We start from the raw sequence: 17,548 nt of genomic DNA, 5'->3' as shown, positions 1-17,548 counted from the left end.
CCTCCATTCTTATGTTCTTAGGGTGTGATTGTTATGTTGGCGACAGCTTCTACACCTTAAACAAATTCACGCCTAGGCCGGCCATCCTCGTACACGAGGGGCAACCATTATGCATGTAGTGTGTGTGTGTGTGTGTGTGTGTGTGTGTGTGTGTCGCACAAAGGATGGTGAAATGCGTCTAGTGTGGCAGCTCTATGTTAGTGTTAAGGTGCAAGTACTGCTTGCTCCCTCTCGCTTTTAGCTACCGCCGCTGGCTAGCCCTCGTGGAGAACAGAGAAGCAACTTGCATAAGTCTTCCCCTGCCAGTACACAGACTCTTCACCTTCAAGAATCCTGCTGTGCCTCCTCGTGGCAACACACGGTAACTGGGTGCCTCGTGGGCCCAGTCTAGACCAGCAGGGGATTTCGGAGTATCAGTGGGCCCCAGAGGGATGGCGCATAGCCCCACTGGCATGTGGATACGTTCTGGCGCCTACCAGCCATTGCCCCGCTGCCTTGCAGATTAACGTTAGTAGGTATATGGCTACGGGAGTAAACTTCGAACGAAAAATCTGCGGTGGAGCCCAGCATCAGGCAGACATGCTTACAGAGCTCCAACAAGCCCCCAACGGCGGTGTAGGTGGAAGAGGTGACTACAGTGGAAACCCAACGACTACACCGGCGGGTGAAGGCAATGCCTGACGGATAGGCTACTAAGGCGAAACCCAACAAACTGGGCTATTGGCAGTCCATTGCAACTCTCCCTCTCCCCATTCGTTGCAACACTTGCACCACTGGATCAGGTAAAGGAAGAGCCATGATGTGTGGTTGCAGCCTGCGCTCCTACCCCACCACATAAATCAACTCACGTGCAGCCATCATCCAGTTCATCATACTCCTCATCATAATCAAAACCCCAATACCCTCAAAAAGTCCTATGGCGACAGACGAGTGGTAACGGGGACAGGCAGAGATGACTGCCGGGAATCTCTAGCCACAACTCTGCACAAGGGCGGCACACATAAGATGGTCGTTTATGCACTGGGATCTAGGCAGCAGTGCAATCCGGTCCTGTCTGTACGCCTGAGCAGCACTTTCGAGGAGCCACTCTGCTCACCCCACATGGGGAGGGGGCTAGAAAAGGTCATCCTTATGCAGTCGAAAACACGGTCAAAATCACAGATCCAAACAAAAACAATCCATACAACCTCCTATGGTCGCTGCATGGAATTTCAGGACCCTTCTGCATACTGGTACAATTTAGCATCCTGAAAGAAGAACTGCCCTTGTGGCAAAGCAGCTGGCTAGGTATAGCATCGACCTAGCAACCATCAGTGAGTACCGGCTCCCAGATGAGGGCTAGCTCACAGAACGTTGGTCTGGCTATACCTTCTTGTGGAAGGTTAAGCCTGCTGCGGAGAGAAACCGCATTTATGAAGTTGGCTTTGCCATCCGCCAATGCATCCTAAACAGGCTAACTAAAATGCCTATTGGGATCAACGAGCGTCTCATGACGCTTCGAGTCCCACTAAATCACTCACGTCATGCCATTTTCATCAAAGCATATGCCCCAACACTGGATGCAGAGGAAGACATCAAGGAAGCCTTTTACGCCGACCTTCACAGAGTGCTAACCGTTATCCCCAGAGAAGACAAGGTTGTGCTCCTTGGTGACTTCAAAGCCAGAATTGGCAGAGATGCCGATATTTGGCAGGGAACCATAGGGAAAATGGACTAGGGAAGTGTAATCTCAACGGCCTACTCCTCCTTAGCAAGTGTTTCGGCAGGCTGACCTTGTTTCGACAGGCTGACAGTTCAAGGGTTCGTAGCAACACTCTTCACCCAAACACTGGCACCTCATTGACTACATCATTGTCAGAGAAAGAGATCGCCGAGATGTCCTCAGCACCCGAGCCATACGGAGCTCAGACCACTGTGACAGTGAACATCGACTTGTCAGAGCCAAGCTCTCACTTAACATCGCCCCCAAAACGGCGAAGGCAGCATGTCTCCAGAAGAGGTTTTACTACTAAGCGTTTGGAGGACCCAGCAGTTGCACATGCTTTCAGAGAGCTGCTCTAACATGGGCTTATAAGCATTCCAACAGCAAACAACTCGAATCCCAGTACAGAGTGGGATACTCTCATCACTGTTATTACAAAAACCTGCAAGGAGAATGGAGATGTTCGGGGTACTTGGTTCTAACTACAGGAGCGAACATAAACACCTGTAGAGTTCTGTAAGTTCTTATTAACGGAAATATACAGGAGTGCGCTCACAAGCGCAGGTAGTCCTTACACTCCTATAGGGGTCAACTGACCTCTCTCTGACCTCTCAAGTGACATGTGGTAAGTGGTACATTAGCAGCTTCCAGATGTCACCAGGCACATTTATCTAAGCGTGTGGTGACATGAAACAGGGGCATTGCCACACACTACTGACTAGAGAAGTAATGTGTATATATAGAGTGCATACATGGTATACATACAACATACATAATATACATACAGAGAACCTCGGCCAGATCAGAAGAATACAACAGGACTGGTTTGATGAAAATGACCCGGCAATCAAAGTACTCATCGAAGATAAACGTGCTGCTTTTACTGATTGGCAAAACATCCCTCAATCTCAGACCAAATTTGATACCTCCCGCAAGAAGAAAGCGGCAGCCCAGCGGGAACTTCACACTCTAAAGAATAACTGGCTTAAAAATAAAGCATGTGAAATACAAAGAGATGCAGATCAGAACAACATACGCGAATTTCTCATTCCATTAAAACATTTTAGGGGCCAACCACTCGTTGTGCAACCCCCCTCTGCTGGAAAGATCACTACTACTCATTGCTCAACCGAAACACCGATGTGGATGTCCTGATTCCCCAGCAGGTCCCTCAGCATCCAGATCTGACCTACCTCAGCTATCCTCCATCCCTGGATGAGGCAGTTACTGCCACCAAACAGATGAAAAATCACAAAACCTCAGGGCTTGATGGAATCCCAGCCGAGGTGTATAAAGCAGGAGAACCTCTGCTTACCAGCCGTCTCCACTCTCTCCTGGAGAATATATATGAAAAGGAGGAAATCCCCAAGCTCTTAAAGACGCTTCCATTGTCAATGTGTATAAGAACAAGGGAGACCGGTCAGACTGTGGCAACTACCGTGGGATCTCGCTGCTCTCCTTAGCTGGCAAGATTATCGCTCGAGTCCTCCTAAACAGACTTCTTTCTGAGGCGGAAAACTTCCTCCCACAATCTCAAAGTGGTTTTAGACCATCACGTGGTACCACTGACATGATCTCTGCTGCCCTCCAGATACAGAAAAAGTGCAGAGAACAGCGTCTTGACCTGTAAGTGGCTTTCATCGACCTAACCAAGGCCTTCAATTCGGTCAACAGGGAAGCCTCAGACGTTTTGGCTGCCCACTAAAAGGCATCGTCATTGTGAGGCAACTCCACGGCAGTATTCTGCACAACGGCACCCAGTCTGATATCTCCCCGATCCAAACAGCGGTTAAACAAGGGTGTGTACTGGTACCACCTCTCTTATCCATTTTCTTGGCTACCTCCCTTACTCGTGCCAGTGCCAATTTAGCCGGCGGGGTGGACATCGAGTACAGAGTGAAGAGGGATGTTTTTATCATAAGACGACTCCAGGCAAGAAGAAAGGTATCTGCAGCTTCCATTATTGAACTTTAGGTTGCAGACGACTTCACCCTTGTTGCTCACACTGCACACGACCTCCGGGAAATCCTAAACACCTACGCAGGTGCGTATGCGCACTTCGCCCTTGAGGTGAATGTACATAAGACTCAGACACACCTCCATCATCCATCCAGCTCAACGGTACTACTGTCTCTAATGTTACCCACTTTCGGTATCTCGACTCCCACCTGTCCACCACCGCAAACATCGGTGAAGAGATTCAGCACCGGATCAAATGTGCATCTCAATCCTTTGGCGGACACCGAAACGGTGACTTCAGCTGTAGGGAGCTGAAATTATCTACAAAGCTGCATGTATACCGAGCAGGGGTCTTCCCCACCCTGCTATATGGCAGTGAGACATAAGTCACACACAGGAAGCACCTCAAGTTACTTGAAAACTTTCACCAACGTCGTCTATATTCCATCCTCTGAGTTTGGTGGGAGGACAAGAGAACAAATGCCAGTATTCTTTCTGACACCAACTGTAGGAGCATCGAGGCTACCATTATCCATGAACAGCTACGCTGGACTGGTCATGTTACTTGCATGGACGACAGTGGACTGCCAAAACAGGTACTTTACAGTCACTGTAAAGGCCTGGGACTTAGGGATAGAAATCCCTTACCGGACTAATCAGGGTCTTAATAAAGGAAAGTCAAGGACCATGGTTTCTGATTAATAACAAATAACCGTTTGAGATTGACATCTCTTTACTATAAAAATATAACACAAAACTCTGACACCACTCAACAAACATCAAGTAACAATGACGGGAGTCAAACAATTAATGCAGTAAACAGTTAATGGAGTCAAACAATTAATGGGAGTCAATAACTGATAGAATCAAAAAATAAAAGGGAGTCAGCAATTAACGGAATCAAACAATAGAATCAAACAATAAACAGATATTTCCTACGACAGTGGCCCTGGGGGAAGGTTCTGGAACACTGTGATCCACTCTCGGGGGGGGGGGTGCGTCCGTTCAACTCCTCACTCGAGCAACAGCGGCCGATGTCTTGATACAGCAGACGAAACACCGGGGCACAGACGGTGGAGAGGAGCTGGCGGTCGTGGCGGCTGAGGTAGTGGTTGATGTCCAGAGAATTGACAGTCGATAGGTGAAGGTCTGGGAAAACAGCCCATGAGTTCAGGACCTATGATGAGATCACAGCCAGAATTTGACGAACAGCAGGGTAGCTAGATAGTGACTGTATGACGGCTGGGGTGAATCTGACGGCGACACAGGTAGAAGCGCCATTTTCGCTTCTGTCCAACCACCCCAAGTGTTGGTCGCACCAGCAAACAAGCGAGAAAGCAGCTGTAATGAGCAGGAAGATCGTTTCCGTCCTTACACACCTAACGAATAGTAAACGTAACGCCGGCGGGCAATTGAAAAGATATAAGGATAGTCTTAAGACAAACGTGAAAAAGTGCCAAATCGACCCCCTTACCTGGGAGACGATCACTCTACACCGTAACACTTGGAGGAACACCACACGAGAAGGTGTCAATACTTTCGAGTTAGTCCGACTGCAAACCGGGGCAGACAAGCGCCAACGCCGGAAAGACGCTGCCACCGTCCCTCCCGAACTAGATGCAGCCCTCCACATGTGCAACAAATGTGGACGACCCTGCGGGTCCCGTATTGTCCTCTTTAGTCACCTCAAAACTCACGAATGAAGGTGACATCCTTAATAACTTATATCATTATATCATAGCTGGATGATCGTCATACTCGATTCTGAGCAACAGCAATGTAGTAGTAGTAGTAGTAGTAGTAGTGTGTGTGTGTGTGTGTGTGTGTGTGTGTATTTATGTACAACCTCCCACACTTCCACTTGCTACAGCCAGCGTTGTCAATCCACGTCTCAGAGAGTTTTGAACCCCAAGAGTATAAACCTGCATCCGAAGCATTCACTCATGACGCTTACGCCCGTATTATTAAACAACATCTTTCCTTGAAGAGGGTCGTCGTGTTTCAACCCGAGTTTTAAACTCAATGAGTCGTGAGGGACACCGCAGTACTTACCGGGTTGGTGTGGCGGCAAAATCAATTAATTCCAATAAAATTAATTTATATTATTGGAATTAGTTAATTCACACACAATTGCAGGGTCTCAATTGTTTCTCTTACTTTGACAACACAACATACATGTATTGTTTCTCACTATTGATCTTTTTAAATTTTTGTATTTCTTTATGGTTCATTATTATTATTATTATTATTATTATTATTATTATTATTATTATTATTATTATTATTATTATTATTATTATTATTATTATTATTATTATTATTATTATTATTATTATTATTATTATTATTATTATTATTATTATTATTATTATTATTAATATTATTATTATTATTATTATTATTATTATTATTATTATTATCATTATTATTATTATTATTATTATTATTATTATTATTATTATTAATATTATTATTATTTATTTATTTATCTTTTATTTATTTACTATGAACTAATTATTATTATTGGTGTTATTATTATTACATTTTGCCCCAGGCCCCGATGTGGGTCAGTGACCTGTGCCCGCGTGGGCTAATCTCTGTAAAAAAAACAAAAAACAATTGACTCCTAGACATGACAGTCTACAGTGGTGTATAGGTTAGCGAGAAGCCGGCCATGGCTGGACTCAGTTTTTACTCATTCTCCATCATCCTCAAAGATTTTTGCGTGATGTAAATAATTACTGAGAATATATGTTGCCATATATGCAAAACTTTTCAATATATCATACCTCAAATTTTTTAGCGATCTGGAAAGATTCAGACACGAATTTGTTAAACTTTGCTTTTTCATGAGTGGCTTCACTGACAACGACCCCGGAGCCCAGTAAGGTTAGGGTTGATTTTATACCAGCCACCATGACTGTATCAAGACTTCCATCTTGGACTGTATGATTTTTCTTTTATGGGAATAGCCCACCCGGGAGCAGGTCATCGACCCACAACGGGGCCTGGAAAAATTAGAGTAAAAATAAAATAAAATAGAAAAGCAAAAATTTATATTAATCTACACCACAAAGATGCCGGAAAACCAGCTTTTTGAAGTGAGACATTGTATGAGTATGGAAACATAGAAGACGGCAGAACATTCAAACAGTTTGGCTTTGTGAGGAAAGAAGAATGTACTGTAGTGTGAACAATTTGAGATCAGTGACGATAGGTATTGGGAAAGGCGAGTTGTTCCAGCAGTATGTTGGCAGCCCTGTAATCCTGCTGAGCTGCGACCGTTGATGTATGGAGATATATTTCGTCTGTCTCATTCCACACGTTTCGAATCTCACAAATATCAATATAGAAGCACCCACATATTGATCCGTTTCATAATGCCATTGTATACTGAACATTGTGTAATTTAAATGTAATACTTTAAGAGCCTTTTGATAATAATTTCCTGTGTAGATCTCTACTGCTTCATATTGCCTCTGTTTTATACCCACGTTCACCGAGACCGAACCCTCGTTCATCATTCAGTCGACACAAAGCAACAATCCGAAAAGAGGAAACAAACACACTGATTGTCAGCCATATGGCAACACCTAGTGGAGGGGAGAGGGGGGTTATGAGGATACACTTACCAACCTTCCCGACATATCACAGTGTATACGTATCGTTTCGGAAGTCGTCGATCACACCCTGCACCGATACTTTTTGGTGCGAGTGTACTATAATGGGTTATTCTAGTGTGACTGACATCCACAGAGAAACGGTGGGCACCGCGGGCAAGACAAGTGTTACGATTCCACGGCCTTGCCGGCGGTACACAGGATGAAAAATCCACCGAACATTGCCCGTTAAAGTACCTGTAAAAGAGAGAGAGTGAAGCAACATTGCAGCGAAGAGAAAGGAAGAGAGATTGTCGACTAAAGGAGAAGAGTTAATAAGATGAAATGCCTTTGATTCCACCCCATCTAACAGTTGGACAGAAGAAGAGCCACCCCAGATATGAGAGCAGTACTCCAAGTTAAGACGAATGAATCCCTAATAAACTTGAATCAACTGCACAGGAGTGAAGTAGCTACGGCATCTGTACAGCATTCCCAACTTTAGCAATGTTGTAGATGTGTGGCTTCCATGACATATTAGAGGAAATGGTGAGACCTAGCATATCTATTTTAGAATTTGGCAGAATGATTGCATCCTGAAATGTGATTGGCGGGAGATCATCTAATTTGGAAAGTGTAATTGGTTAATACTGTGTTTTATTTATATTTAATTTAACCATGTTTCTACCTCCCCATTCGGAGATGCTGCACAGATCCGCATTGATATATGAAATGATATCAGCTCTAGAAACAGATCTAGTTTGAGAGTTAGGAGGAAGGGGAAAATGTGAAGAAGAGTGAAGAGTAGAATCATCAGCATAAGAATGGATAGAATTAGTCATAATGTGAAGTAAATCATTGATAAAAAGAAGGAAGAGAGTAGGTGAAAGGACTGAACCATGTGTGTAATTGGAAGAAACAAAATGAAAGGTATAAGAACACAGGAAAAAAGAGAAACGAAAAATAGAATATATATATATATATATATTATATATATATATATATATATATATATATATATATATATATATATATATATATATATATATATATATATATATATATATATATAGAGAGAGAGAGAGAGAGAGTCAGTAGATCGGGACACATACTGTAAATTACCAAGACTAAGATGATGGTTATATATATCCCTCCTCTACCCTCTCCCTCCCCCTCCCCTCATCTCCCTTCCCTCACCTCCCTCCTCCCCTCACCTCCCCTCACCTCCTCTCACCTCCACTCACCTCCCTTCCCTGACCTTACTCTCTCCTCCCCTCCTCTTCCCTCCCCTCACCTCCTCTCCACTCTTATCAACTCCTCTCCTCAACCTTCCCTGCCCTCACCTCCCTCCCCTCCTCCCTCCCTCCCCTCCCCTCCTCCCTCCCTCCCTCCTCTCCTCCCTCCTCCTCTCCCTCCCCCTCCCCTTCCCTCCCTCCCTCTCCACTCCTATCAACTCCTCTCTCCTCTCCCTCAACCCTCCCTCCTCCTCCTCTCCCTCCCTCCCTCCTCCCTCCCTCCCTCACCTCCTCCCTCCTATCAACTCCTCTCTCCTCTCCTCAACTCCTCCCTCCTCCCTCCCTCCTCCCTCCTCCCCTCCTCCCCTCCCTCCCTCCCTCTCCTCCCTCAACCTCCTCTCCCCTCCCTCCCCCTCACCTCCTCTCCCTTCCATCCCATCCCCTCCTCTCCTCAACTCCCCCTCCCCCTCCCTCCCCTCCCCTCCCTCCCTCCCTCCTCCTCCTTTCCCCCCTCCTCTTCTCTCCCCTCACCTCACTCTCCACTCTTATCAACTCCTTTCCCCTACCCTCCCCTCACCTCCTCTCCCTTCCATCCCGTCCCTCCTCCCCTCCTCTCCCTCCCCCTCCCTTCCCTCCTCCCCTCCCCTCCCTCCTTTCCCCTCCTCTCCCCTCACCACCCCTTCCCTCTCCTTCCTTCCCTTACTCTCTACTCCCTCTTCGATCACTTCTCCTCTCTCACTCTCTTCTCTTTTCCTCCTTATCCCTTCTGTCTCTCCTCTTTCTTCTCTCCTCTTCCTCTTGCTCTCTTCTCCTTCCACTCTCCTCACTCTACCCCTCCTCCCGTCATAGGTCAGGGCTACGTTCACTACCACACAACGCCAAGATGCATTATAACTACGGCAACCTCCAGCGTGATGTAAACAACCACGACCGTGCCATACTACACTACAGGGAGGCTATCAGGTGAGTCTCTACCTACCTACCTACCCTCCCACGTACCCATCCTCAAGCACGCCCACCCACCTTTGTATCTATCTACTTATCTGTCTATCTATCTATCTACTCTATCTATCTATCTATCTATCTATCTATCTATCTATCTCTCTATCTCTCTATCTATCTATCTGTATACATGTATCTTTGCATCTCTCTCTCTCTCTCTCTCTCTCTCTCTCTCTCTCTCTCTCTCCATGAACTTCATAAATTAAATTGTTCTCGTAATTCTTTCACAGGAAAAATTCTTCTATTTTGTGTTTTAATCATGGAATGATTAAAGAGAGAGAGAGAGAGAGAGAGAGAGAGAGAGAGAGAGAGAAAACATAGATGTTTTATATAATGAATGATTTGAGAAGCAGAGAGTTAACTTTAATCGACTACTGCTCCTACTAGTACTACTTTCATCCTTTTTTTAAATGGCCTCCAGCTTCCCTCTCATAGCCACACCTTCGCCGCCATTTTATTGCCTTAAAATTAAATATCTTAATACATAAGTAGCTATCCTAGCTGTGTTGAGTTAGTTGAGACGCATATCTATGCAGCATTCAGTGACTATAGCCTCATAGTCAATATCTGCAGCTGTTCTTGGCTTTGGGGCCGATGCTCTCGTTCGGCTGAGGTAAAGCAAAGCAGACCTAAGGAGAGAGAAGGACAGTCGACATCTCATCCAGACTGTAACATAACTTCTGAGGTGCTGCTTCTGTTCGGATATCACCTCCGCGAGTCTGGCGTAGAAGCATCTTGCATTTGGTCCCATCCCACCAGAGATTTGTGAACACTAGAGGAGTGAAGCTGCCTTGATCAACGTTCTGAATTATCTCTCCGTATGCCCTTATCTTGTCGTTCTCGTTCATCCTGCGTGCAGCATCGATAGCTAAGTTATGGTGACATGCGGCCATGGGATAAAAAATCCTGATGTCGAAGAAGGCTTGCTGTCCCCGCGTCCATAATACTAAACCACTGACATCAACACAGGCTTCGTTAGATGTGTTTGAAGTCCTATATTGGAAATTTTCACCGTCCAATGGAAGGAGGGTCGGTTCTACCCTGACATCATGACACATTTCCTTCAACATATTTGTAGTGAGATCCCTTACTTCGTCATGCCTCATGCATATGAAGCCCTCTTTCTTGCACACCATGGCGAGATCGACGTCATAAGAAAAGCCACACACACATTGGGAGGGCAAACCTTCTACTGGCCTGCCGTACCTTAGAGCAATGGCATTTGTAAATTCTTGTTTATTAAGACTGAAACCATTTGCCCTTATCGGTAACGTAGTTAACCAGTTCGAGGGGCCCACCTCCTGCGCTATAGCAATTTTTTTTCAAATTCTTTGGTACTTGCAGCATCAGTTGCTGCAACTTATCACTTTGGCTGTGCTGTCGTTCTATCATAATGGACCGTCGAATCCTGTTTACTTCGTTGGTATCCACCTCCCCTGTTGCATTCTGAGCTATTATGTGGTCGGTGAGGGCCTGAGTGAGCTTAACTGAGTTTTGATGTTCGGTGGCAGCAATCTCCTTTGGATTGGACAATCCCATTTCTCCCAGTCTCTGTGGTAGTGCAAGGAGTGATCTTTCTGCTGGGGTTAAGTGAAGATTTTTCACTAATTTGGGAATGAAAATGACGCTGATAGCTTCTTCCAGAGGGTGGAGGAGTGGTCCGATATCAGGGATAGTGCGTATCAGGTAGTTCCAGCGATGCTTGACTCCGTGGGTAAGAGCCGCAAAAGCAGCATGTGTCTCTGTGTTAGCAATATCAGACAGAGCTTGGATTTCCCTGACCCACTCATTCACCTTTCCCGCTATGTATTCGGATTTGACGTCCGTCGTGCCGATTACTGCGCTTAGGTTTCTTTGGCCATCCATTGTTATTTTGACTTCACTTCCACCGAACACCTCCATTGCCCATTCATAATGTTCTGGCTTCACAATGAGGAAGGAATTGCTGGCATTTGGGTCGTACCCTATTTTTGGACCATTTGATGTTATCAGGTCCCACCACTTTTTTATGTCCTCCACTTTTCCTGCTCCTGTAAGGTCATCTGCGTACGCCACTTGCTTTACCTCCGTTGTTTTAAATTTTATTGTGTGATGGAGCACGGATAGGCCTATTGTGTACATTGCCATTGCAACAGGGTCCCCCTGCGTTGTTCCATCAGTTGACTGTATGATGGATTCGTATAGGTCTGATGGATTCGTATAGGTGTTTTCAACATACAATGCAAAGCTTGGACGCTTGATCTTGATGTTGTGCAGTGTGGCCTTGCGGTTAAGTATGTTGAATGCGTTGGAAGCTTCAACCAGGAGAACTGCCTCACAATCACGCTGCTCAAATATCGCTCTCATGGCGTGAATGGCAGCTTCCCCTCCTGCCTGGTGGCCAGCACAAACTTGCAGGTTCCCTGCTGCTGCCCTAGCATCATCCTTTACCACCTCCATTATGCATTTTCCGATGATCCGCCTCAGCACTTCCCCCCACCCTTATAGGCCTACATCCTGGATTCTTATCCAGGGGAATGAAGCGGCAGGCCGTCAGAGCATGGAGGTGTTGGCAGCACGAGGTTGCTAGCTTTCTTGCAAGGGCGGCAATGGCAGTGTAGAGACCACTTGCTCCGGGGCCAAACTTGAATTTTCAGTGCTTTTTCCACACCATCCGTCCTGTTGTTTTCTCTAACAGAACAGCATTTGGTGGGTTATAGTCACCCTGGAACCTGATGCCTTCGTCTTCACTTACAGGAGGATGTTTTTCCTTCAGCTGTTTTAATGTCTCTGTTTATTGGCAGAACACCACCAGAGGATTCCTCTGTGAGAGATGTGACCGCCAAAGGCATTTTTCCCACACGCATTTTGTTTGCAAACTTTCTTGCAACGTCATCGGTGTTTTGCTTTCCGTTTCCTATAAATTTTAGTCTCTCCTGCAATGTTCTTGCTTCACATAGGAGATCATCAAGGGCCCCATTCTGCCACATTGTCAATCTTCTCTTCATTGCTGCCACATTTTCTTTGTGCTTAATCTTTGTGTGTGTCCTCTGACAGAAAAGATGGGGTATTATTGCCAGTATTTGAAGAGCTAAAAGGGCAAGGAAGCAGTCCTGAGTGTACTCGGTTATGTGGCAAGTCATCTCCCGAATCATTTCTTTGGTGGCCACACACTTGGGTGGTTCAATCAGGCTAGCTGACGACCACCTGACAATTTCTGAGTAAGTTTCTTTAACCCATATGTCCGCATTTTCCATCAACATGCCATTCCACTCTGATGGCTGTCTGCCATTCACCTCGTGGACATCTGCTACTATTGGATGAGCGTTTATTAGTACTAATCTTTCAGGTTGAGTAGACTCACTGCTATCATTTAGGATATCTTCGGGCGGTTGTGTCTGGGCGATATCTACTGTGGCCTTCTGTGTCGGCTCCCTGCCGTGTGGGTTTCGACAATTGTTTCCCTTTCTGCAAACCACACATGGTCGGTTGTTTCTCGCACATTCACAGCTAGTGCAATTTTGGTTCTGGCTAGCACAAACGCAACAAGGTCTGTTACCCGGCATAGTGCTCCACACTTTGGGCGACAATTACGTCCGCCTCCGACATCTGCTTTGGTCCCATACAGATGAAGAAACTAGTTCTTATGAGGAAAGAGCGGAGAGGTGACAGGCTGGACTGCTGTGTCCGGGTAGTAGGGGCATACGTACGCGCATGGGTGTGTAGGTCACCCTTGGGGTGGGTGAGGGTGACAGTCCACACATCAGAGTGATACACTGGGAGCAAGAATTGTCACACCTAACAAGTTCTTATATATCTATGGCAGGTACTACTACTACTACTACTACTACTACTACTAATAATAATAATAATAATAATAATAATAATAATAATAATAATAATAATAATAATAATAATAATAAATGGTGTTCATATCTCTGGCGCTAGACTATGGTGGTCATACTCCAGTGCCCACAACAACCTTGGCACTCTACTACTACAGAGGCACCACTACCAGCAGGCAGAGTGGCACTTTAAGGTGGCACTGAAGACTCACCCCAGACACCCTCACGCTGCTCTCAACTTGGCCACACTCTGGAGGTGGGTGTACTATCTCTGTCTGTTTCTCGTGTTATGCCAGTTTTTCAATGCAGCACAGGAGGGCCAAATGGCACATAGAATCACTAAACACCAAATGCCCCCTCGTACACAGCCAATAGGTTGCACACCGGTTGGAGATCATTAATACTTTGGGGCTCGTTTACCATTCAATGAAGCCATCAGTGTTTCAGTGCAGGTTTGGTTTAGTATCATTTATCAACATCAGACACACTAACATCATATATCAAAAATATCAGACACAATAATATCCCTCTAAATATCCCTCTTAGGGATTATCAGGAAACTTTGTGGTGGCCCTCGACATCTCCAAAGCATTTGACAGGGTATGGCACAAGTCTTTGCTATCTAAGCTTCCCTCTTTTGGTTTCTCTCCCCCACTTTGTTATCTAATCTCTAGCTTCCTTGAGAACCGATCCATGGCAGTTGTTGCCGAGGGATCGATCTCTCGCTCTTTCTCTACCAATAGTGGTGTCCCACAGGGTTCTGATCTTTCACCTACTCTCTTCTTTCTTTTTATCAATGATTTACTTCACACTACAACTAACTTTATCCATTCTTACACTGATGATTCCACTCTTTACTTTTCTTCACATTTTCTCCTTCCTCCTAACTCTCAAACTAGATCTGTTTCCAGAGCTGATATCATTATTTCTACCAATGCAGATCTGTGCAGCATCTCTGAATGGGGAGATACAAACTTGGTTAAGGTCAATAGTAACAAAACTCAATATTTACCAATTACACTTTGTAAAGCAGACGATCTCCCACCAATTACATTTCAGGACGCTATCATCCCCCCAAATTCTGAAATAAATATGTTAGGCCTCACCATTTCCTCCAATATGTCCTGGAAATCACACATCCTTAGTATAACTAAAGCTGCCTCCCGAAAGTTGGGAATGCTGTACAGATGCCGCAGCTAATTCACTCCTGAGCAGTTGCTCCAAGTATATAAGGGATTCATTCGTCCTAACTTGGAGTACTGCTCTCATATCTGGGGTGGCTCTTCTTCTGTCCAACTATTAGATAGGGTGGAATCAAAGGCATTTCGTCTTATTAACTCTCCTCCTTTAGTCGACAATCTCTCTCCCCTTTCTCTTCGCCGCAATGTTGCTTCACTCTCTCTCTTTTACAGGTAATTTAACGGGCAATGTTCAGTGGATTTGGCATCCTGTGTACCGCTGGTAAGGCCGTGGGTTCGTAACACACGTCTTGCCCGCGGTGCCCACCATTTCTCTGTTGATATCGGTCACACGAGAATAACCCGTTATAGTACCTCCTTCTTTCCTCACACAGCCAAACTGTGGAATGCTTTGCCTTCTTCTGTATTTCCATGCTCTTACAATCTGTCTCACTTTAAAAAGCTGGTTTTCCGGCATCTTCGTGGTGTAGATTAATACAGTATAACCTTTTTTTCTATATTTTCAATTTTTTTCCGTTCTTTTTTTTTCGCCCCCCAGGCTCCGTTGTGGGTCGTTTGACCTGTGCCCGGGTTGGCTAATTCCCGTAAAAAAAAAAAAAGGTAAGCGAAATGAAACCCCAAGGGATTCTTTCAAATGTATCAAGCTAAAACACGAGAAAAGATTGGAGCAATACAGTCAGATACCGGTGAGCTAACTGATAACGATGGAGAAATGAGCAATAATCTGAATAAATATTTTTCAAAAGTTTTCACCACCGAATATTTAAACATGATACCCGAGGCACCGACTACATACAGAGATAGTGAAGAAAATAAATTCAGCGAGATAGTAGTGACCAGTAACGACGTTAGTAAGCTAATAGACAAACTAAAGCCTAATAAGTCGCCAGATCCCAATGAGATATTTGCCAGAGTATTAAAGAAATGTAAGGAAGAGCTTAGTATGCCCTTAGCTAAGCTGTTTAACATGTCCTTAAAAACGGGTGTAGTACCAGAATCCTGGAGGATAGCGAATGTAATACCGATTTTCAAGAAGGAAGATAGATCACTATCCTCTAACTACCGTCCAATCAGCTTAACATGAATTATAGGCATATTATTGCAAGCAAGAATTTCAAACTCTATTCGAAATCACATGGCTTCACAAGCGGGCATTCATGTCTAACTAATCTATTAACATTCTTTTCATCTGTTTTCGAATTAGTGGATTTTAGTAAAGCCTTCGACAGAGTCCCCCACGAAAGAGTAATGAGAAAAGTGGAGGTTCATGGCATTGGAAGAGATATTCTAAAGTGGATTAGTGCGTGGTTACAGGACAGGAAACAGCGAGTGAGCATTAATAGCACTAAATCCGACTGGAGTAACGTCACTTGGACCATTATTATTTATCATATACATAAACGACATAGATATCGGCGTAGACAGCAACATGAGTAAATTTGCTGATGACACTAAAATGGGGCGTATTATTAAATCTGACGAGGACTCCTTAAAACTATAGGAAGATCTAAAAAGAAATTTTGAATGGTCTGAAAAATGGCAGATGAAATTCAATGTGGACAAATGTAAAGTACTCAGTATGGGAGATGTAAATAGAGAAACCAGATACCAGATGAACACCAATGTTATCGAGAAATCCAAATGTGAGAAAGATTTAGGAGTAATGATTTTTTTTTTACGGGGATTAGCCCACCCAGGCACAGATCACTGACCCACATCGGAGCCTGGGGGGCGAAAATGTAATACTAGTAATAAATAATAATAATAATAATTCATAGTAAATAAAAATTTTAATAAAAAATAAAATAATAAAATAATATTGATAATAAAAATAATAATAATAATAATGATAATAATAATAATAATAATAATAATAATAATAATAATAATAATAATAATAATAATAATAATAATAATAATAATAATAATAATAATAATAATAATAATAAAGAACCATGAATACAAAAATGAAAAAAAAAGATTAAAAATGAGAAACAATATATGCATGTTGTGCTGTCAATAGTAGGAGAAATGATTTAGACCCAATTTTCGTGATGCCATATGGCAGCAGGGTCCACCATTAGACAACACATTATACTTCCAATATCTTCCCAGTAAACAATGTGTATTTGCTCGAAACAAAGCTAATAAAGTACTTGGGTTCATACAAAGGAGTGTTAGTTTCAAGACTGAAGAGGTCATCCAAAAACTATATCTTACGCTTGTGAGACCTCACTTGGATTATGCAGTTCAATTTTGGTCACCGTACTACAGAATGGATATAGAATCCCAAGAAAGAATTCAGAGGAGAATAGCAGAACTAATCCCGGGCATTAGGAACCTCGAGTACAGAGACAGATTAAAGCATCTTAATTTACACTCCATCGAGAGACGTAGAGTGAGGGGCGATATGATAGAGGTCAGAGCGCACCCAACCTTCATAGCGAGCGGACGTGCCACGCGTCGCTCCCTGCTCAGTTCAAATCGCTGACCGTTACGACTGTCTGCCTTGTTTTTCGCGTTGGGTCCGTTCTGACTGCTTTATCATGTAGTTGTACATGGATATCATTATTCTTGTACACTGCGCTTCTTCCCTATCCTATCCTTTCGCCTAGAGTCCCTGCTGTTTGGTAACGACGCGAACCCTGCGGGCAGAGCCTCAAGGGGGGCCCTCAAAGGGCTGCTGAGTCGAGACAGTAAGGGTGGCAACATTTTCTGTTAGGGATTCGACAGTGCTTCATAACCTGTCACTGCTAGGTGTTAGGGCTTGGCTAGGCTCCCGCCAGGGGATTGTCTGTTTACCCTACCCCTAGACCCGTCTTTACTCGCCCAGCAAGCGGACAGAAGGAGCGGCATCCATGGGGTTTAGCTGAGGTGGACAGATTAGGTAGAATTTTCATTCATTCATTCATGTATGTTACTGACCATGGCCAAAGTGAGAGTGAAGATCTCCGGAACCCCGACCCAGGGGTCTCGGATAGGGCTAAAAAGGCTATTGAGCGACCTAAGGGTGAGAATAAATAGACAT

At 44.4% G+C, this 17,548-nt stretch overlaps 1 protein-coding gene across 1 annotated transcript in view; it reads left to right on the top strand.

The window, feature by feature from the left end:
- Nucleotides 1-17,548, top strand: part of LOC121857460 (protein O-mannosyl-transferase TMTC1-like) — a 78,361-nt gene that overhangs the window by 26,037 nt on the left and 34,776 nt on the right. Inside the window, exons 9-10 of the mRNA XM_042353512.1 lie at nt 9,345-9,458; nt 13,425-13,577. Coding sequence (XP_042209446.1) covers nt 9,345-9,458; nt 13,425-13,577 — 267 coding nt within the window. The remainder of the gene's footprint in view (nt 1-9,344; nt 9,459-13,424; nt 13,578-17,548) is intronic.

This window comes from Homarus americanus, unplaced genomic scaffold (genome assembly GCF_018991925.1).
Source record: "Homarus americanus isolate GMGI-L3 unplaced genomic scaffold, GMGI_Hamer_2.0 scaffold32677, whole genome shotgun sequence".
Taxonomy (NCBI): domain Eukaryota; kingdom Metazoa; phylum Arthropoda; class Malacostraca; order Decapoda; family Nephropidae; genus Homarus; species Homarus americanus.
Note: the sequence above shows the minus strand (reverse complement) of the source record. Positions and strands in the feature narration are given on the sequence as shown.